The sequence below is a fragment of the Palaemon carinicauda genome, chromosome 27 (assembly GCF_036898095.1).
Source record: "Palaemon carinicauda isolate YSFRI2023 chromosome 27, ASM3689809v2, whole genome shotgun sequence".
Lineage (NCBI taxonomy): Eukaryota > Metazoa > Arthropoda > Malacostraca > Decapoda > Palaemonidae > Palaemon > Palaemon carinicauda.
The window spans coordinates 2,726,481-2,749,008 of NC_090751.1; the positions used below are offsets into that span (position 1 = coordinate 2,726,481).

The 22,528-nt window shown below is 35.9% G+C and overlaps 2 protein-coding genes across 2 annotated transcripts; both read right to left on the reverse strand.

Moving 5' to 3' along the window:
• Window positions 1-19,955: 19,955 nt before the first annotated feature.
• Window positions 19,956-20,397, reverse strand: LOC137620461 (oviduct-specific glycoprotein-like). The gene is made up of 2 exons (XM_068350619.1): window positions 20,229-20,397; window positions 19,956-20,146 (listed from the first exon to the last, which is right to left on the reverse strand). Exons 1-2 carry the CDS (start codon window positions 20,395-20,397, stop codon window positions 19,956-19,958), a joined length of 360 nt encoding a protein of 119 aa, XP_068206720.1.
• A 92-nt stretch (window positions 20,398-20,489) lies between these two features.
• On the reverse strand, window positions 20,490-20,921 carry LOC137620462 (oviduct-specific glycoprotein-like). The gene has a single exon (XM_068350620.1). It carries the CDS (start codon window positions 20,919-20,921, stop codon window positions 20,490-20,492), a length of 432 nt encoding a protein of 143 aa, XP_068206721.1.
• Window positions 20,922-22,528: the final 1,607 nt, after the last annotated feature.

The window sequence follows — 22,528 nt, forward strand, 5'->3', positions numbered from 1 at the left end:
TTATTAGATTTAGAGATTAATGTGAAAATGATTCCTGGATTATTATTCAGTTTCTAATACTCTTATAGACACAATTAAACCTTTTTTAAGATATGCTAAAAAGGAATTAAGTAATCCCATAGCGTTTTCGACTGGAAGAAGATCCTTTTAATACGATTCCCTTGTAAGCCTCAGGGAAGATGGAAAAATCACTTAAGCCCGAATCGAGGATTAAATATTATATTCATTGTCATGAGATATTCCACTTTAAGTGGAAAAGGGGGTCGTGGAAAGGTGGGGGGATGGTGGTGTCAATTTTAGGATTCTCTCTCTCTCTCTCTCTCTCTCTCTCTCTCTCTCTCTCAAGGTCCTTAAATACGTTTCGTCAGGAAGAACATTATTGGAAAAAAATTCCAAGAATATAATCAAAATCTCTCTCTCTCTCTCTCTCTCTCTCTCTCTCTCTCTCTCTAGTTGTTAAATACGCTTCATTATGAAGAACAATATTGGAAAAAAAATCAAGAATATAATCAAAATCTCTCTCTCTCTCTCTCTCTCTCTCTCTCTCTCTCTCTCGTTATTAAATACGCTTCATTATGAAGAACAATATTGGAAAAAAATTCAAAGAATATAATTCTCTCTCTCTCTCTCTCTCTCTCTCCTCTCTCTCTCTCTCTCTCTGTAGGATTTAATGGAACGGTTGATGCTGGTTTATGGTCTCTCTCTCTCTCTCTCTCTCTCTCTCTCTCCTCTCTCTCTCTCTCTCTCTCTCTCAAAATATTTATTCCTACGATTTCGTTTCTCAACATGTTTATTGAAGATATTTTCTTTATATAAATGTAGGACAGCAAAATGGAACGAAAACCTCCTATTGTAAGAACTTTATTTTTTTTTTTATGCAAATGAGGTATCGTTTTGGTTTCTATATGTCATTATTCTGGGTTAAGAATGAGAGCAATCCGCTTTATATGATTTAAACACATAAATAATACCAGTTAGACTTGCGGTAATATTATTTTTACCAGAATAGGACAAAAGAGAATGTAGCCTCTGAGAGTTTACAAATTATTAATATTCATTTTACCCTGGAACAGCCTGGAATATTTTGCCAATATGCATACATTTTCTTACCTGTTACTTTAGAAAATTTATTTTGAACGTAGATCTGACTTTTCTTCTTTTGAGTGAATTTACGATGTTGTTTTATTAATACAATCTTTGAGTATAATTGAAGATATATAAGAGAAAGTGGGTGATTATTTGGGTAATTTAATGGTATGGGAGAGTCATCTAGAAATGAAAAAAAATAAAATTTACAAATCAACGGAGTTAAGGGTAAGGCGAAGGGTATGTAACAAAGGATAAGGGGTTCAGTTAAGGGTAAGGCAATGGGTATGTAACAAGGATAAGGGGTTGAGTTAAGGGTAAGGTAAAGGGTATGTAACAAGGACAAGGGGTTGAGTTAAGGGTAAGGCAAAGGGTATGTAACAAGGATAAGGGGTTGAGTTAAGGGTAAGGCGAAGGGTGTGTAACAAGGATAAGGGGTTGAGTTAAGGGTAAGGCAAAGGGTATGTAACTAGGATAAGGGGTTGAGTTAAGGGTAAGGCGAAGGGTATGTAACAAGGATAAGGGGTTGAGTTAAGTGTAAGGCGAAGGGTATGTAACAAGGATAAGGGGTTGAGTTAAGGGTAAGGCAAAGGGTATGTAACAAAAAATAAGGGGTTGTGGTAGCCTATTGGTAACGTCCCTACCTGATGATCTGCTGGACTGGTGTTCGAGACTCGCCGGAGCTCAATAGTTTTTTGTAATGTCTGCAACCTCACCATCGTTGTGAGCTAGTGATGCTGGGCTTTTGGGGGCCCTATAAGTCTACCTGCTGAGTCATCAACAGCCATTGCCTGGCCCTCCCTGGTCATAGCTTGAGTGGAGAGGAGGCTTAAGCGCTGATCACGTGTAAATATGGTTAGTCTCTAGAACATTGCCCTGTCCCTGGCCTTTGCCATTCATAAGCGAATTTAAACTTTTATTCATGAGTGACCTTTAAACCTTTATTCATGAGTGACCTTTAAGCCTTTATTCATGAGTGACCTTTAAATCTGTATTTATGAGAGTCCTTTAAACCTTTTTTCATGCGCGACCTTTAAACCTTTAGTTATGAGCGACTTTTAAACCTTTATTCATTAGTGACCTTTAAACCTTTATTCATGAACGACCTTCATACCTTAATTCATGAGTGATCTTAAACCTTTGTTCATGAGTGACTTTTAAACCTTTATTCATGACTGACCTTTAAACATTTATTCATGAGCGACTTTTAAACCTTTATTCATTAGTCCCCTTTAAACCTTTATTCATGAACGACCTTCAAACCTTAATTCTTGAGTGACCTTTAAACCTTTATTCATGAGTGACCTTCAAACCTTTATTCATGAGCGACTTTTAAACCTTTATCTATTAGTGACCTTTAAACCTTTATTCATGAGCGACCTTTAAATTTTAATTCATGAGTCACCTTTAAACCTTTATTCATGAGCGACCTTCATCCTTAATTCATGTGTGACCTTTAAACCTTTATTCATGAGCGAATTTAAACCTTTATTCATTAGTGACCTTTAAACCTTTATTCATAAACGACCTTCAAACCTTAATTCATGAGTGACCTTTAAACCTTAATTCATGAGTGACCTTTAAACCTTTATTCATGAGCGAATTTTAAACCTTTATTCATTAGTGACCTTTAAACCTTTATTCATGAGCGACTTTTAAACCTTTATTTATTAGTGACCTTTAAATCTTTATTCATGAGTGACTTTTAAACCTTTATTCATTAGTCACCTTTAAACCTTTATTCATGAACGACCTTCAAACCTTAATTCATGAGTGACCTTTAAACCTTTATTCATGAGCGACTTTTAAACCTTTATTTATTAGTGACCTTTAAACCTTTATTCATGAGTGACTTTTAAACCTTTATTCATTAGTCACCTTTAAACCTTTATTCATGAACGACCTTCAAACCTTAATTCATGAGTGACCTTTAAACCATTATTCATGAGCGACTTTTAAACCTTTATTCATGAGTGACCTTAAATCTTTAAGGGAAAATGATGATTGTCAGGCCTGTGGATATTCCTGATCTTAATAGCAGGGGAGCTGTGGGTGGCCCAAACATTGAAATTCAAGTTGAAATTGCATATAACCATTTCATAATGCATCATCAATGGTGCCTAATAGTTTGATGTCGATCATGCATGACGGGCGAAGGATGACTCTAGGTTGTAGATCTGAAAATCTCCAGTTGTCATTTTTCATTAGTTGATATAATAGTCCCTCTCTGAGTGGGGATACTTAAACGTGGTGAAAGGGTTTGCGTATCGTCATGATTAATAAAGCTGTACTATAGTCAATTCTTTTTAGTGAGGCAGATTTGCATCGATTCACTAGGGTGCCCTTTTAGCTCGGTAAAGTTTCCTGCTCGCCGACTGGTTGGAGAAGATAATTCTAACCAATCAGATAGCAAGAAACTTTTCCGAGCTGAAAGAGCACCGCTGCGAGTCGGTGCAAATGTGCCTCATTAAAAAAAATTGAGTATAGTCAGGGGCACCCATACTACCTTGGTTTTCTATGAGAGATCAGATTAAAGACTCCCACCATCACCAATCCGCAATTACCAGCGTGATGATGAAAATGGCTTAACCCTAAAAGGACATGTGTGAGTCCTTTGTCCTACAGTGGACTAGAAATTGCTGCACTTGTTACCTCCGCCAACGAAGTTGGAAAGAGGTTATGTTCTGTTTTCGCCATGTTTGTGTGTGTGTGTTTGTTTGTGAACAGCTTCCTGGCCACAATTTTAATCGTAATGAAACGTGCATGGATAAGCTTTTATGTAAAAAGCTGGAATTAATTCAATTTTGGAAGGTCAAGGTCAAAAGTCAAAGTCAGGTCAAGCAAAATGTTCAATTCACGTAATCAGCCATAAGTTTGGACATCGTTATCACAGAGAATTCCAACTTGGTTCATATTTGAGGGTATGAAAATCCAGGCCAATTAATACATTTTAAGGTCAAAGGTCAAGGTCAAGATCAAGATCGAGAAATAAGTTGCTGCGCTGGAGGTCTGCACTCTACTGAGTGCCCCTTTAGTTGTTATTATAATAGATGACTAGTGACGCAGCCGTCACTCACATCTTTGGACAATTACAAGGAAATACGGGATCCTCTTGTCACTTAAGGACTAATAAGATATTGAGAGACTTCCATCCCTCAGAGATTATGGATATTAACCGGATTCCAAATGAGGCTCTCCGTCTAGGGATTGGGTGGAGGGTGGCTGGGATTAGTAACTCAGTTTCTGGAATCCATCGAGAGCGGGATTCAAATTATTTGGGTCGGATGAGACTCAGTTAGACTAGATTAGATTTGAGATTTTAAATATCAAAAGATGATGAGGTAGAGGTAAAGAACACCTGTTTTGGTGATGGATTAGATTTGACATTTTGAATATCAAAAGCTTAGTTCAAGAACTCCTGTTTTGGGGATGGATTAGATTTGAGATTTTAAATGTCAAAAGATGATTAGGTCAAGAACACCTGTTTTGGGAGATGGATTAGATTTGACATTTTAAATATCAAATGATTAGGTCAAGAACACCTGTTTTGGGGATGGATTAGGTTTGACATTTTAAATATCAAATGATGATGAGGTAAAGGACACCTGTTTTGGGGATGGATTAGATTTGACATTTTAAATATCAAATGATGATTAGGTAAAGGACACCTGTTTTGGGGATGGATTAGATTTGACATTTTGAATATCAAATGATGATTAGGTAAAGAACACCTGTTTTGGGGTTGGATTAGATTTGACCTTTTGAATATCAAATGATGATGAGGTAAAAGACACCTGTTTTGGGGATGGATTAGATTTGACATTTTAAATATCAAAAGATGATGAGGTAAGAACACCTGTTTTTGGGGATGGATTAGATTTGAGATTTTAAATATCAAAAGATGATGAGGTAAAGGACACCTGTTTTGGGGATGGATTAGATTTGAGATTTTAAATATCAAATGATGATAAGGTAAAGAACACCTGTTTTTGGGATGGATTAGATTTGACATTTTAAATATCAAATGATTAGGTCAAGAACACCTGTTTTGTGGATGGATTAGATTTGACATTTTAAATATCAAATGATGATTAGGTCAAGAACACCTGTTTTTGAGATGGATTAGATTTGACATTTTAAATATCAAATGATGATTAGGTCAAGAACACCTGTTTTTGAGATGGATTAGATTTGACATTTTAAATATCAAAAGATGATGAGGCAAGAACACCTGTTTTGGAGATGAATTAGATTTGACATTTTAAATATCAAAAGATGATGAGGTAAAGAACACCTGTTTTGGGGTTGGATTAGATTTGACATTTTAAATATCAAATGATGATTAGGTAAGAACACCTGTTTTGGAGATGGATCACTGATAGATATGAGGTAGAAAGAGAATGATGATTAGGTAAGAACACCTGTTTTGGAGATGGATGACTGATAGATATGAGGTAGAAAGAGACTAAAAGTTTTAATTTATTATAAAGATTCATCAATTTGAATATAGATATGAGATAGATAATAACTAAGAGTTAATTATATTATAAGGAAATTATAACCTTATAGATTATGAGGTAGATAAGAACTAAGAGTACAATAAGAAAATAATAAACTTAGTAATAAAGATAATAACAAAGAAGATGAAAAATATGATTGGGCAAGAAATAAAATTGCCTCAATACTCTTGGTGAAATTGGAGGAAGGTCCAGTGAAGTGACATGAACATTTGAGAAATGAAATCATTTGTATGGAAATTGTAAGAGGGAGATTTGTAAGGGAATTCTGGGAAATTAATGATTTCGGGAGAAGGGAAAGTGACAAACTGGGTTTCCAATAGTAATAAATATCCCTGACCACCGAGAGAGAGAGAGAGAGAGAGAGAGAGAGAGAGAGAGGGAGAGAGGGAGAGAGAATACCACGTAGAAAAAGAGGTTACCATGAATATATATATATATATATATATATAGAGAGAGAGAGAGAGAGAGAGAGAGAGAGAGAGAGATTACCAGTAAGAAAAATAAAATAGATATAAAGTGAAATAATACTCAACCAGTACACCATGTATCTTCCCCTCTGAGAGAGAGAGAGAGAGAGAGAGAGAGAGAGAGATATTACCACGAAGAAATGAATAAATAAATATGAAAATAAAAAGTAAAATAATACTCAACCAGTACACTAACATGTATCTTCCCCTCTGAGAGAGAGAGAGAGAGAGAGAGAGAGAGAGAGAGAGACTTCCCTTCCCTTTACTGTGTACCCCTTTTACTCTTTTTCCTTTCCCCGAAGACGAACATTTCCTTTCTCCTTAAAACAGGAAGATGCACGTGAGTGTACTGGTGGGGTATTATTTCATTTTATTTATTTTTTATTTCTTCGTGGTAAGTTCTCTCTCTCTCTCTCTCTCTCTCTCTCTCTCTCTCTCTCTCGTCTCCTTAATGATGTCGCCAGTTGTCCTTTTATTTTTAATGTTATGACGCATTGAATGTTGTTCTTACTATTTAGAGGAATGGTATATTATTATTGTTATTACTATTATTATTATTATTATTATTATTATTATTATTGCAATTATTATTGATATATATACACTGTATATGTGTGTATATATATATATATATATATATACTGTATATACATAGATATACATATATATATATATATATATTATATAGAAATATATATATATATATACATACATATATATATATATATATATGTGTGTGTGTGTGTGTGTATGTGTGTGTGTGTGTGTATGTGTGTGTGTGTGTGTGATCTCATGAGATAAATATAATTATAAAGAGGTTGGGGTGGACTTGCTCCCCTTACTTAAGTGTGGAGAAAGACCTTGCATGACAGTTTCTTCTCCCTAGATGTCCAGCAATAACTCACCTTTAACACGCGGTGTGTTCGTGCGTAGCGATTCTTCCTTTTGAAGTTTGCAAGTTTGTCTTCTGTGAGTTTGAAGTCGGAGTAAGAAATACGAGGAGGGAGAGAACAACGCCATTGGGCTTGAGGTCTCATAAATTATTTGGAAATTGATTATTAAAAAGGTGAAATGGGTCGCAAACACGAATGTCCTTCATGTTTATTTTTTTTATTTATTTTTTTTTTTTTTTTTTGCATGCATTGTTCAGTCTTTCAGTAATGGCGTCCTGCATTTTTTTTTCTATGCATTGTCCAATTTCTCAATAATGGGGACGAAGGATGATGAATCAAAGAATACTTTAGTATTGCACTCTGTAAGAATGAATGTGGTTTCACAGTGTGATAATTAATACGTTTATATATGTGTTAGTATCTATAAGTATGTATGTATGTACAGTATACCTGTTCATATATTTATATATTTATATATATATATATATATATATACTCTATATATATACTTATATATATACATATATATAGATATATATATATATATATATATATACATATATATATATATATATATTTATATATATTTACTTATATATATACTTATATATATATATATATATATGTGTGTGTGTGTGTGTGTGTGTTTATATATATATATATATATATATTTATATATATATATATGTTTGTATAAACACACAAACTGTATATATATATATATATATATATAATACCATTATATCATCAAATACAAAACGAGACTAGAAATATCTCGGTTACTTAATGGAAGCGCCTGAAACGTCTTAAAGGATAGTAGAAAGCCTTTTAGAGGAATTGCTTTGTTCAGTATTTATGTTGATCTCTTGAAATATGTGAGGATGAATTTTGCATGAATTCATTCTTAATTCATCGTTGAATTCTCGTCTGCTTAGGTTTGAATTTTTCTTATTTCCTCCTCGATATGTATTGTGTTTACACAAGTGTCCTGTATAAGCTTTGTTTTATTACTGATAAAGGAGCTATGTCTTTTGAGTTTGTTTTCTGTAGAATGTTGGTGTACATTTTTTTAAATGAGTTTGCGTTATTAATGACAAAGAAGCTGTGTCTTTGAGTTTGTTTATGTAGAATGTTGATGTACAGTTTTTTAATTGAGTTTGCGTTATCACTGATAAAGGAGCTGTGTCTTTGATATCAGCTATAGAGGGTTTATATGTTCTTAAGTGAGTTATGGGGAAATAGATATTAATGAATATCGTTGTCCTTTTCATATAAGGAAGTAATTTGCGGATATAAAAATGAAGTATGAATAAGTATTAGATTTAAGTCTAGGATGAATAAAACTAAGGGCCAAAGGGAATATGAAAGCGATATATGGAAAAATTAGGTATAGTATTGGAAGGGAGACTAAGAAAAGGAATCGAACTTTAGGACGTATGAATTGTGAAAGCAAAATTTCTATTTTTTGTGAAAGTGACGAATAGTTAATTGTTAATTTGTTCATATGGTATTCATTTTTTTTTATTATATCCGGGACACTCGCAATAATATAACCGTACTGAGACGATTTTGTTGAAATTCATAATTATTTTGCTTCGTGAAAGGATTATTTAGCCAAAACTAAAAAGGTAATGAGGTGCCGTTGCAAAGGCAAAGTCTTGACCCGTGAATATCCGTCCTACCGTATCCTAGTAAGATTCACTTTATATTGATTGGTATGAGGTTTTCTGGCATCCTGATTTAATAGGTATGTGTATATCTATCATTTGAAGTGTATCATGTAATAATTCCTTTAATAAGTCCCTTTGAAGTAAATTGATAAAAAATTTTACATTTTATAATTTTCTATTTATTGCAAAATTATGAATTCTGTTGCGATTAATCTTTCTTAATGGGTCTATGTTTTTCTTTCAATGTCAGTCACTTTAACGCAATTATTGCCAAGAATTATAGATAAATTTATTTATTTATTTATTATAGAGCTTAAGCCATGCAGAAGAGAAACGGTGATATAAGGAAAAAAGCCTTGTGCACCGGAAATGACTGTAAGAGTCCTTTTTTTATTTTTCAAAAAAAAAAAAAAAAAAAAACGTAATACAGCTTTATTAAATAGAATTCTAGATTAAAAATATATATGAAATTTAACACAGTTTTAGCAAGAAAGGAACCCATCATATTTTATTTTACATTGAATAACCAAGAGTAAGATCCTACGAAGGTTCGAGTTGGCAATCTCATTAATATGTCATTATAGTGGGAGATCTCTTTTAGGGGTCAACATCAAACATCGTAATCCCCTTAAACTCACACCACATGCCCAATATGGCATCATAAGTCTTCATAGTCAATAATAACAACAACACCTGTTGACACATTTTACGAGCGTCTGAGGAGTTAGAGCCCATTTAAATGTTTAGAGGTCCCTCATGAATGGCAGAGGCAAGGGACATGACATTGCTCTACAGACTGACTATGCATACATAAGATCAGTGATGAAGCCTCCTCTCCAATCAAGATGTATCTAAGGAGGACCAGGCAATTGCCGCTGATGGCTTAGTAGGTGGAACTATAGGCTCCCCCAAACTCCTTATCCCTTATAAGAATTGTGAGGTTGCAGACATTACAAGAAACTAACGAGCTTTAGTGTGTCTCGAACCCCAGTCCAGCAGAACTCCAGACAGGGACGTTTCCACCACAACCCTAAACCGTGATGATGAAATGCCAATTAAACAACAACAAAATCAACGGTTGAAATTAAAGCCATATGACCATATACATAAAAGATGGAATCGAAGGAGAGATTTTTTTTTTTTTTGTTCAAGGCTGATCATACGAAAACTATTGATTATCACCCAAACTTGAAATGGTTCTTGGTTCCCCCCATACAACCCCCTACCGATGGTACCCCTACGATCTAAGAGATTTGTAGTCTGGCTTTGACAGCATCACCTTTTCTCTTTCTGGTATTTTTAATTTGAAATGATTTTTTTTTTTCTGTTCCTTTCAAAGCTCTCTTTTTTATGCGAGATGATATTCCTTGTTCTTATAGTTACGCAATTACGTAACTGCTTGCGTTCGATGGGATAACTTACTTTAAAATGTCACAATTACGTGTGTTGAATATATTTTCAATTACATTACTTATTTCTCTGTAATTTTCTCCATGTGATGTGTATTTCTTTGTCATTTTCTTAATGTGGTGTGTAGTTCCTTGTAATTTTCTCCTTTGCTGTTGTCATTTTCTTAAGGTGGTGTGTATTTCTTTAATTTTCTCCATGTGGTGTGTATTTCTTTGTCATTTTCTGAATGTGATGTTTATTTCTTTGTAATTTTCTTCATGTGGTGTGTATATCGCTGTAATTTTCTCCATGCGATGTATAGTTCTTTGTAATTTTCTCCATGTGATGTGTATTTCTTTGTCATTTTCTTAATGTGTTGTGTATTTCTTTAATTTTCTCCATTTATATTATATATGTGTGTGTGTTTTATTATATATCTGTGTAAGATTATAGATTAAGATACGCTTGCAATACCTTAGATTTCATAAACACCAATGATAAACATCTGGGTTTCAGAATTTGGACATTGGTTATAAATGTACATAAGCCACACATATATTTTTAGAAAACCATTTTATCTGAAAGCAATTATTCCCAATAAAAATGGGCGTGTGATTATCACATTAACTCTTTAATTAAGTTGAATTGCTCCTATGAATTTAATTCGGGTGCAGAATATAATTTATTGGTATTGATAATCAGATGTAGTTTTTTCAATAATAATAGTAGAGAAATTGTCAGAACTAAATGGTCCAGCTGTTATTTTTGTGTGTGGGTGGATGTAGATGTGGGGTGGGAGGTGGGCGGAGGGGGGGGGGAGCCTTATGAACTGTAAATTACAGATTAAATTTAGATTATGCTTATTAGCAGCATTTTGAATTTTCTATTTTATTTACTTTTTTATTTTATTTTTTTTCTCCCCAAGTTTATATTACCATTGACTGGTCATCTCTCTCTCTCTCTCTCTCTCTCTCTCTCTCTCGGGGCCGCTGATGGAATCTGGCACTCTGACTATGGCTACTCAGTGCCACTGGAAATTTGTGGCACCCAGCTATATTTGCTGCTTGCTCACTCGTGCAAGGGAAGGCATCCGGAAGAGGTATGTCACAGGGGCTGGAGAATGCCTCCAACCCCCCCCCCCCCCTTCCTCCTCATTTCCCTGACGGACCGTGGCACAAGGGAGTGCCACTCATACCTTGCACTTTTTGGGTTGGCTTGACACTTCGGAGGCACTTTGGGAGGAAGGAAGTTAACGGGGGAGAGCGGGGGGGGGGGGGGGGAATTTTCGCTGCTCCAGGAGGAAAAAGGAGAGTTTATTCAGGTGGATATGAAAGAACAGTAGGTATTTGACTGAAATAAGATAAGTAGGCACCTACCCTATATAATAAAGAGCAATGAATCTGGCTATATATATATATATATATATATATATATATTAATAAATAAATATTTCTTTCCTGTCAAGCTCAGTGGCATTGCTAGACGTATGACTACTTTGTATCTCCCCGTCCACTGAGTAGGGGGAGAGAGCGTAGTGATACACTTGTGAGAGAGGATGGTACCCGAAAGAAAACTCGTACAATTGGAAACCACAATATCCAACAAATTACCGAAACTGCCGTATTGTAGTTAGGAAAGGGCGAAGGGGTGGAAAGGCTTGAATATGTGTCTGTTTGTCTGTGTGTGCATATCTGTGTAAATATATAGCCGTTATTTTTGACGGGTCGCGGGTACTATAGAATAACATTTAATATGAACGTGGATCGTACTAAAGGTATGTAGTAGCAAAGAATATTTTAATATATATATATATATATATATATAGCAACAAAGAATATCAAGAATCGAAGCAAGCAAAAACCAAATGCGAAGAAAGCACTAAATCAATATATAAGTATTTTTTTTTCCGTTGATAATTCCTCTTCAAAGATACGTCCTCTCCCACTTAATGAAGAGCCTCCTTATTACCCATTGTAAGATAATCATCGCTTCATTACTTTACGTCAACCCTCCAGAGTATGAGGAGGAGGAGAAAGAGGAGGAGGAGGAGGAGGGGGGGGGGGAGGAGGTTTATGATGATGATGATGATGATGTGTCAGCCTCATTAAATTCAAGTAAGTTGCTGTCCCCTTCAGACTAAATCCACCCTCGTTTAACAAGCCTGGCTAAGCCATCGCCCGGATGGAGATCATATAAAAGGTAAGCATTAGAATGCTTACTTATACAGGGTGTCCCAAAATAATGTATACTCTCTTTGGATTGTTACAACTTATACAGGGTGTCCCAAAATAATGTATACACTCTTTGGATTGTTACAACTTGTTCAATTTATTGGTATTAACGTGGAAAACAGATTGACAGGAGAGAAACAATGCACTTTTAAAGATTCTGAGAGTTCACAGTGAAATAGTAAGGATACATGGGGCAATTTGAGAATGTTCAAAATAAAATATCAGCTCACATAGTGTTCAAACTGGTTGCCGTTCTGCTCAATACGATCTTCGCATCGTGAAAATATGGAACTACAAAATGCTAGTAGAATTTCTCTCGGTATCTGAGCCCATTCTTCTTCAATTGCCTCTCTAAGTTCGTCAATTGTTTTAGGGTTTCTGCTGCGCACGCTTCAAAATGCGATGGACGCTCGATTTTGGGATACCCGTTTCACGTGACAGATGACGAACAGAGACAGGGTGGTTCAAAAGTAGGTGGACAGTATATGATTGCATTTATTTTGAGATTACATATACATAAAATTATATTCATCAACGCAATTATTGCATTGACAATTACATTTTATTGTTAACATTAATACAAAAGCCATTAAATTTTATTTTGGACCAAAATACTCTTATAATAATATAACCGATACATAAAACTATTCCACATACTGTGCACTAACTTTTGGATCACCCTGTATATTTTCGTGCCGATCTTGCGTCAGAGATATTTCATCTTAAGTTAAATATAAAATCAAATTAGAATTAAATATAAAATTAAATTAGATATAATATTAAATGTGAAGATAATTAGGTCGTAAAAAAATACTTCTTTCTCTCTTTCACTCTCAAGTTTCGATTCTTGCTCATTTTCCTAAAATGATGACGATCATGTACACTTGGACACGGGAGTTCCTGGCACACCTCGCTACGAAGTAATCCCTGTGACACCATTACGTCTCAGCGAGTATCTAAATAGATAGTGTAGGAAGAGATGGCAGAGGTGTTAAGCAGGTCATCAGCAAAGCTGTACTAGTTAAGAACACCCATACTATGTAGGTTTGCTGTGAGTGATCATACAAAAGTCTCCCACCGTCACTAGTCAACACTGGCTAGGGCTGTGATGAAAACTGGCCAAACCCCAGACATGAATAAAGACATGTCAAAGGCCATTGTCCTACAGTGGGCTAGAAACGCCTGCATTTGTTGTATATATATATATATATATAATATGTGTGTGTGTGTATATATATGTATATATATGTGTGTATATATATGTATATATATATTTGTATTATATATATATGTATATATATATATTTATATTTATATATATGTATATATATAAATATATATATATATATATATATATATTATATATATACATATATATAATACAAATATATATATATATATATATATATATTTATATATATACATATATATAATACAAATATATATATATATATATATATATATGAATCTATATAAAAAAATTACGATGCAGAATCCCTCGGATAAAAATAGCAGGACTTCCGCTGTTAATTAAGTACAGCTGTAATACATCACATTAAGTAGCGCCCTGTTAATTGGGCTCCTAATGAAGTGAAGAGATAACCAGTCGCTCCCTGGACACCACCCTGAAATTAATAACAAGCTTTGAAAAAATACTTCGAAAAAAAGGAAGGATAAAGGATCACTGGCTCCATCGAAATGGAAATTAGGTTGGAACCAAAGCAGATTAGGGATGGCCTTTGTTTAATTATGTTTGATTAATAACTGTAATTATCTTGAAAGGCCAGAGGAAATGACAACGGATTAGGTACGTAATCAAATGTGTTAAGATGATGAGAATCGAAGTAATGAACTAGAGGGGCACTCAGGAGATGGCAGACCTTCGCCGAGGCAGCTTGTTTCTCGACTTTTTACTCGACCTTGACCTTGACCTTTGACTCTAACATGTATTAATTGGCGTGGAGTTTCATACACTCAAATTTTAACCAAGTCTGAAGTCTGGGATAACGATATCCAAACGCATGTTATGGCTGATTACGTGAATTGGACATTTTGCTTGACCGTGACCTTGACCTTTGACCTTGACCTTCCTAAATTTAATCATTTTCAGCTATTTACAAAAATGAATCCCTGCAAGTTTCATTTCGCTACGATTAAAATTTTGGCCAGGAAGCGATTCGCAAACAAACAAGCGAACACACATAAAGGGGTGTAAACATAACCTCCTTCCAACTTCGTTGGCAGAGGTAACGCACAATTAATTTGTCGGGAATCATTCGATAAACATGCATATCTCATCATGGATATATCCTGACTTAATTAGTTAGATATTTAAAGGTCGCTCATGAATGGCAGAGGCAAGGGATAGAACATAGCCCTAGAGATTGACCATATATACATATTGTGACGAGCCGAGAGAAGGTTGTGACTCAAAGACAGGATGAAAGCAACTGAGTAACTTTATTACAGACACTCGCCTTTATATACAAAAACTCAATGCAACAGGAAATTTCCTGTTCAACCGGTTAACAGTTAACGGTGAGAAAAACAGACACATTATTTCAGGTTCAATGCAACAGGAAATTTCCAGTTCAACTGACACCACACCGGTTAACAGTTAACGGTGAGAAAAGCATACATGATATTTCCTGTTCTTTTTAGTGCGAGGGGAGAGCGAAGATACAAGCATACCACACGGTTGGTACAATATCATCAGCTCCCAAAACCCTCTCTCCATCAAGCTTGGACCAGGGATGACCAGGCAATGGCTACTGATTAATTAGCAGGTAGACCTACAGGCTCCTCCAAACCCGCTATCCCTTGCTCACAGGGATGGTGAGGTTACAGATACTGCTAGGAACTATCGAGCTTGAACGAGTCCAAACTCCCGTCCAATAGATTGCCAGGCAGGGCTGTTTTCAATTGGCTAAGTTGTATTTTCGACTACTATGTTTAGAAAACTTTAAAACATAGATGAAGGAAGTAAATGAAAATCTCCATAAACACTTTTGATATAGAAGAACCTGTGAATTATAAATCAATTCTCAAACAAGAATTTCAGAAAAAAAAGTTAAAGAATGCAATAGAATTTAAAAGATAAATCAATATAAGTTTCAACTTGAAATTGCAAAAAGAAACCATAAATATATTTTATCCATCAGAGCATATGTGAGATTAATTTCCTTCATATAATTTACATATTTTATCTTTAGGATGATCTTTTATCATGTTAATCATCCCACAGTATTTTAGAAGCCGCGTTAATATAACAGGTATAAGGTTACCAATAAACTTTGCTTTAATGATGAAATATAATTTTGGGGTACATTTTTATCATTTCAATCGGTCAGTGCCCTTTTTGATGACGGTCTCATAAAATTTTATCATGATCGTACAAATAATGAATACATTTTTATGAATTACCATGAGCTAGCATAACAAGTAATTGAGTCATTGCAAATTACAAATATGATGTAGTTTAATTCATATTAAATGCCATTATTATATTTTTTAATTCATTTTGGGTTATGGTTTGTCAAATTGATCATGAGTTCTCCTCGAAAATAAATTTTTTTCCCAGTTCTTCAGCAATATCAATAACATCTAAACCGTTATTGCTCTCTGTCAACAACATCTAAACAGTCATTGCTCTCTATCAACAACATCTAAACCGTTATTTCTCTCTGTCAACAACATCTAAACAGTCATTGCTCTCTATCAATAACATCTAAACTGTTATTGCTCTCTGTCAACATGTGAACAGTCATTGCTCTCTATCAACAACATCTAAATCGTTATTGCTCTCTGTCAACAACATCTAAACAGTCATTGCTCTCTATCAACAACATCTAAACCGTTATTGCTCTGTCAACAACATCTAAACAGTCCATTGCTCTCTATCAACAACATCTATACTGTTATTGCTCTTTGTCAACAACATCTAAACAGTCATTTCTCTCTATCAACAACATCTAAACCGTTATTGCACTGTCAACAACATCTAAACAGTCATTGCTCTTTATCAACAACATCTAAACCGTTATTGCTCTCTATCAACAACATCTAAACCGTTATTGCTCTCTATCAATAACATCTAAACCGTTATTGCTCTCTATCAATTATCCATATCCGAAGCGAGACAAATTGAAGCTCGTAAGGAAGAGGAAACAAAGATTGAGCTATTTTGATGGTGAGAGGAACACGGCCAGATCCCATTGCACTGATTAGGATCATCTTCGGCGCCTGAAGGACTTCATCCTATTTCTCATCCTCTCCCTGCCCCTCCTCCCCCTGCCCCTCCTCCTCCTCCTCAGATTGCCCCTGCCCCTAGTCCTTCTTAGCTTGCCACTCCCCCTGCCCCTCCTCCTTCTATCCTACCCCTGCCCCTCCTCCTCCTCCTCAGATTGCCCCTACCCCTCCTCCTCCTCAGCTTGCCACTCCCCCTCCTCCTCCTCAGCTTGCCGCTCCCCCTGCCCCTCCTCCTTCTCTCCTACCCCTGCCCCTCCTCCTCCTCCTCGTTCCCTTGCCAATGCCCCCTCTTCCTCCTCATCCCCTTGCCAATGCCCCCTCCTCCTCCCCCTCCTCCTCCTCATCCCCTTGCCAATGCCCCCTCCTCCTCCCCCTCCTCCTCCTATCCTCCTCCCCCTCCTCCTCCTATCCTCCTCCCCCTCCTCTTCCTCCTCTGCCTCCTTCCCCTACCCCTCCTCCTCCTCCTCATCCCCTTGCCAATGCCCCCTCTTCCTCCTCATCCCCTTGCCAATGCCCCCTCCTCCTCCTCATCCCCTTGCCAATGCCCCCTCCTCCTCCCCTCCTCCCCCTCCCCCTCCCCCTCCTCTTCCTCCTCTGTCTCCTTCCCCTACCCCTCCTCTTCCTCCTCCTCCCCCCTCCCCTCCCCTCCCTCTCCCTCCCCCTCCCCCTCCCCCTAATATCTGTTCATCCCTTGATTAGGGAAACCTGAGGGACGCAGATGAAAGCTTCCAAGATGTCAGAGGAAAAAAAAAAAAAAAACCTGAAATGTAAATGGATGGCATTTGTAAGGGTTTCGTCATTTGGTTAAAGACATAAGGGGTCGAATTCTCTCCCTGCAAGGGAAGCTCCGCAATCCAGAGATTAGATGGACGGGTGACGAATCGGAAAAGATGTTTGTATATTGCTTATTCGGCGTTTTTTTTTTTTTTTTAACTTTTATTATGAAATACACATTTACAATCTTACCATTTATAACATATATACATCATAGTATATTTACGTAAATAATTTTTTATTTTACATAGCTGTATTTATAATTGAAATTTTTACTATTTATCTAAATATGTTTTCAAATGAAAGATATTCATCGGTTTAATGTATTTTATTTGTTTATTGTTTTTTTTTACAATCTTACCATTTATAACACATATACATCATAGTATATTTACGTAAATAATTTTTTACATATACTGTATTACAATGGAAATTTTTACTATTCATCTAAATATGTTTTTAAATGAAAGATATTCATCGGTTTAATGTATTTTTTTGTTTTTTTTGTTTTCTGGAAAAGTTTAAGCTTGGTATATTTTTGATAAGGGGAAAACATTATATCTCCCTGTCAGTGTGTATTTGTATAATTGATAGGGGACAGGGAAATGCACCCCAATAGTTTCTTATTTCTGTATTCTATTTCAGTTTAGATTTCTGTCAGATGGTATTTTTCTGTGTTTGCGCAATAAAATCTTTCTAGCAGTATTTAGTTTTGCATTGCAATCTCTCTCTCTCTCTCTCTCTCTCTCTCTCTCTCTCTCTTTTTCGATACCGCACCAAGATCCTTCAAATGTATTTAGCATTTGCTCTCTCTCTCTCTCTCTCTCTCTCTCTCTCTCTCTCTCTCTCTTTCCTAACATATTTAGAAACGTCCAAATGTATTTAGCATTCTCTCTCTCTCTCTCTCTCTCTCTCTCTCTCTCCCCTAACACGTTTAGAACGTCCAAATGTAATTAGCATTCTCTCTCTCTCTCTCTCTCTCTCTCTCTCTCTCTCTCTCTCCTGGGCCTTTGAATAGTTAAACCAAATAATTTTATCTTCAGGTTCATATATTGTATGTGAATCATTTTCCCCGTCTCATCTGATTATCAACCAGTTTGTTAATCGTCAGATTTGTTAAAGTTTTTTTTTTTTGGGGGGGGGAGTTAGTTTTTATGAAATTTATCATTTTTATTAATATTTCTAATATTTCAATTTTTCATCCATAAAATTTATGTCATTTTGCGTTGCTTGGTGGTGACCTGAATACTAAAATCTTATGTCAATTTTGATATCATTAATAGATTCTTGTTTGAGAGCACCAAATGATGGGATATCCAATAAATAAGGGATATTGCTATCAAGTCCTCAATTTGCCTCAAGCGAAGATAGAAACTTCGACGCTGTATGAAGCAATTCCTTCGCAACTTCAAGGGTTAGAACTGCCAAGGACAAGGTGCACATAACAAAGTTAATCTTTGATCAACTAAACGCTCAAAGGCTTTGCAGCGCAATCACGTGTTTTTGCATATGCAAACAGTTGTGCTGGCTGTATTCCCAGTAAATCTACAACTTCTGGTTGGAATCTCTCCCTCTCTCTCTCTCTCTCTCTCTCCTCTCTCTCTCTCTAAAATTTACCCTGCCTACTTTATACACATACAGTACTTGTAAACACTTTCAATTATCTCATTTTTCAGTCTCTCTCTCTCTCTCTCTCTCTCTCTCTCTCTCTCTCTCTCCAAAATTTACTCTGTCTACTTTATACACATACAGTACATGTAAACACTTTCAATTATCTCATTTTTAGTCTCTCTCTCTCTCTCTCTCTCTCTCTCTCTCTCTCTCTCTCTCTCTCTCCCTCCAGGATGTGTTTGCTATTCTAGTGGTATTTTTAGATTTATTTCAGAAGCAGTTTCTTCTGAAAGCTATTTAACTTTTATAAGGACATCTTCGCTTTCATGGTTTTAAATCGAATATCCTTTTATTCTTTATTTATAACAAACAATATCGGAGTTAATGACCTTTGATGTCAGGATGCCAGAAAACTACAAATCTCTCTCTCTCTCTCTCTCTCTCTCTCTCTCTCTCTCTCTTCTCTCTCTCTCTCTCTCTCTCTCTCTCTCTCTCTCAACTGCCGTTTTTTATTCTTAAGAACTTTGTAACCTATTAAATGTACTGTCTTCTTACCAGACCTTTCCCACCTCTTTATATTTCCCCCAGATTGATTATCTGCAACTTGAGCTGTGATGCAGCGTGTTGATAATCCTCCTCTTGACCCTAAAACCATCAAATAAGATTACTGGTTTCCCGCGAACGGAAACATTTTGGCAAAGCTCTCGGGAATGGTTTTCTCAACAGCCTCATTTCTCTTCCCAAGACCTCCCCCCCCCCCCCCAACATCACACACTTCTTTCGCCCGTTTCCATTTGGTCTGCTTTATTCATACCTTCAGGTTGTTTACTCACATATTCAGGTGGTCTACTCATACCTTCAAGTAGTCAGGTAGTTAACTCACACTTTCAGGTACTTTACTCATACCTTCAGGTAGTTAACTTACATCTTCAGGTAGTTTACTTGCAACATCAAATGGTTTACTCACAGCATTAGATAGTCTACTTACATCTTCAGGTAGTTTACTCACAACATCAGATAGTTTACTTACATCTTCATGTAGTTTACTCACCATCTGGTAGTTTATTCACACCTTCAGATAGTTACTTACATCTTCAGGTAGTTTACTCACAACATCAGATTTACTCACAACATCAGATAGTTTACTTACATCTTCAGGTAGTTTACTTACACCTTCAGGTAGTTTACTCACACCATCAGGTAGTTTACTCACAACATCAGATAGTTTACTTACATCTTCAGGTAGTTTACTCACACCTTCAGGTAGTTTGCTTATATCTTCATGTAGTTTACTCACACCATCACGTAGTTTACTCTCCATCAGATAGTGTACTCACACCTTCAGGTAGTTTAATTACATCTTCAGGTAGTTTACTCCCACCATCAGGTAGTTTACTCACACCTTCAGGTAGTTTACTTAGATCTTCAGGTTGTTTACTCACACCTTCAGGTAGTTTGCTTATATCTTCTTTTAGTTTACTTACACCTTCACATAGTTTACTCTCCATCAGATAGTGTACTGACACCTTCAGGTAGTTTACTCACACCATCAGGTAGTTTACTCACAACATCAGATAGTTTACTCACACCTTCAGGTAGTTTACTCTCCATCAGATAGTGTACTCACACCTTCAGGTAGTTTTCTTACATCTTCAGGTAGCTTACTCACACCTTCAGGTAGTTTGCTTATATCTTCATGTAGTTTACTCACACCTCCATCAGATAGTGTACTCACACCTTCAGGTAGTTTACTTACATCTTCAGGTACTTTACTCACACCATCAGGTGGTTTACTTACATCTTCTGGTAGTTTACTTACACCTTCAGGTAGTTTACTTACATCTTCAGGTAGTTTACTCACACTTTCAGGTAATTTACTTACATCTTCAGGTAGTTTACTCACACTTTCAGGTAATTTACTTACATCTTCAGGTAGTTTACTTACATCTTCAGGTAGTTTACTCACACTTTCAGGTAGTTTGCATATATCTTCATGTAGTTTACTCACACCTTCACGTAGTTTACTCTCCATCAGATAGTGTACTCACACCTTCAGGTAGTTTACTTACATCTTCAGGTAGTTAATCCCACCATCAGGTAGTTTACTCACACCTTTAGGTAGTTTACTTAGATCTTCAGGTAGTTTACTCACACATTCAGGTAGTTTGCTTATATCTTCACGTAGTGTACTCACACCTTCAGGTAGTTTACTCACACATTCAGGTACGCTACTCATACCTTCAAGTAGTTTATTCATATATTCAGGTACGCTATTCATACCCTTATAGTTTACTTGTTATGCCCATATTTCCTTTTCTCTACTTTCCCTTTGAACCCTATGGGTTTTTATCATTCTGTTTTTCCAATCAGGGTTGTAGCTTGGCTAGAAATAACAATAATGATAAATAATGAACTAATTTGAGGTGATTAATTGATTATATGTAAATGTTTATAAAGGAAGATTTTCAATACAATGAAATTTGAGGTTAGTTGACTTACATGTTTCATGCAGACCAAGTTTACTTACACAATGAGATGTAGAAAATGCACCTTCGTCTACAGATATACCTTTTATTATTATTATTATTATTATTATTATTATTATTACTAGCTAAGCTACAACCCTAGTTGAAAAAGCAAGATGCTATAAGCCCATGGACTCCAACAGGGAAAACTAGCCCAGTGAAGAAAGGAAATAAGGAAAGAAACGATATAAGAAGTAATGAAAATTAAAATAAAACATATTAAAAACATTAACAACAGCAAAACAGATATTTGATTCATAAACTATAAAAGGTCTTATGCAAGCCTGTTCAACATAAAAACATTTGCTGCGAGTTTGAACTTTTCAACTTCCCGATTAGGAAGATCATTCCACAACTTGGTCACAACTGGAATAAAACTTCTAGAATACTGTGTAGTATTGAGCCTCATGATGGAGAAAGCCTGGCTATTAGAATTAATTACATTTTCTTTTTTAAAATATTATGAAGACATCCCTTATCTAGGAAAAAACTATTGGACAGTTTACATCAGTGGTTCCCAACCTTTTTTCTGTCATTTCCCCCTGCACCCAGTTCAACCATCCATATTTCCCCCTTCATGCCCCGCCCAGCCCTCATGCCCACTCGCCTGCCTCAGAAATGGGCATGACACTCCAATTCTCCCCTTGAATATCATGTCTTTGAGAACTGATATGATCATATCAAAATTGAATGGCTAACAACAAATTGCCGCACGTACTATGAGGACATTTTCCGCTTGTTTTAGTTAGTAGGTAGTGTAATTATTTCCCCCCTGGATGCTTCAAATTTCCCCCCAGGGGGAAATTTCCCCCAGGTTGGGAACCACTGGTTTACATAAACTCAAATACGAAATAAAAAAAAATTAGATTAGGCCATAAAGAGAAACAAAACAAGAACATGAAACTTTGAAAAACTGAAATTGATGAAAAAAAAAATCTCTGTATCCCTTGTGGTATGAGAAAAAGTTTTGCTCAACTATTCTACTCGACACAGTAGAATGGTTCCTGTGGAATCGTCTGATGGAGTTTTACGGATTCATGGCTATCATTTTAACACTCTTCTAGATGTTTGTTTGTTTGGTTGTTGGCTTTTGTTGTTGTTGTTGTTTTCATTT

What these genes read in the sequence shown, in the direction of transcription:
- LOC137620461 (XM_068350619.1), bottom strand. Translation starts at nt 20,397, where the DNA reads ATGGAGAGTAAACTATGTGAAGGTGTAAGTAAACTAAAAGAAGATATA. An exon ending in TGTAATTAAACTACCTGAAG is followed by an intron (nt 20,147 to 20,228) that starts GTGTGAGTACAC and finishes AACTACCTGAAG; the next exon opens with GTGTGAGTAAACTACCTGAA.
- LOC137620462 (XM_068350620.1), bottom strand. Translation starts at nt 20,921, where the DNA reads ATGGAGAGTAAACTACGTGAAGGTGTGAGTAAACTACATGAAGATATA.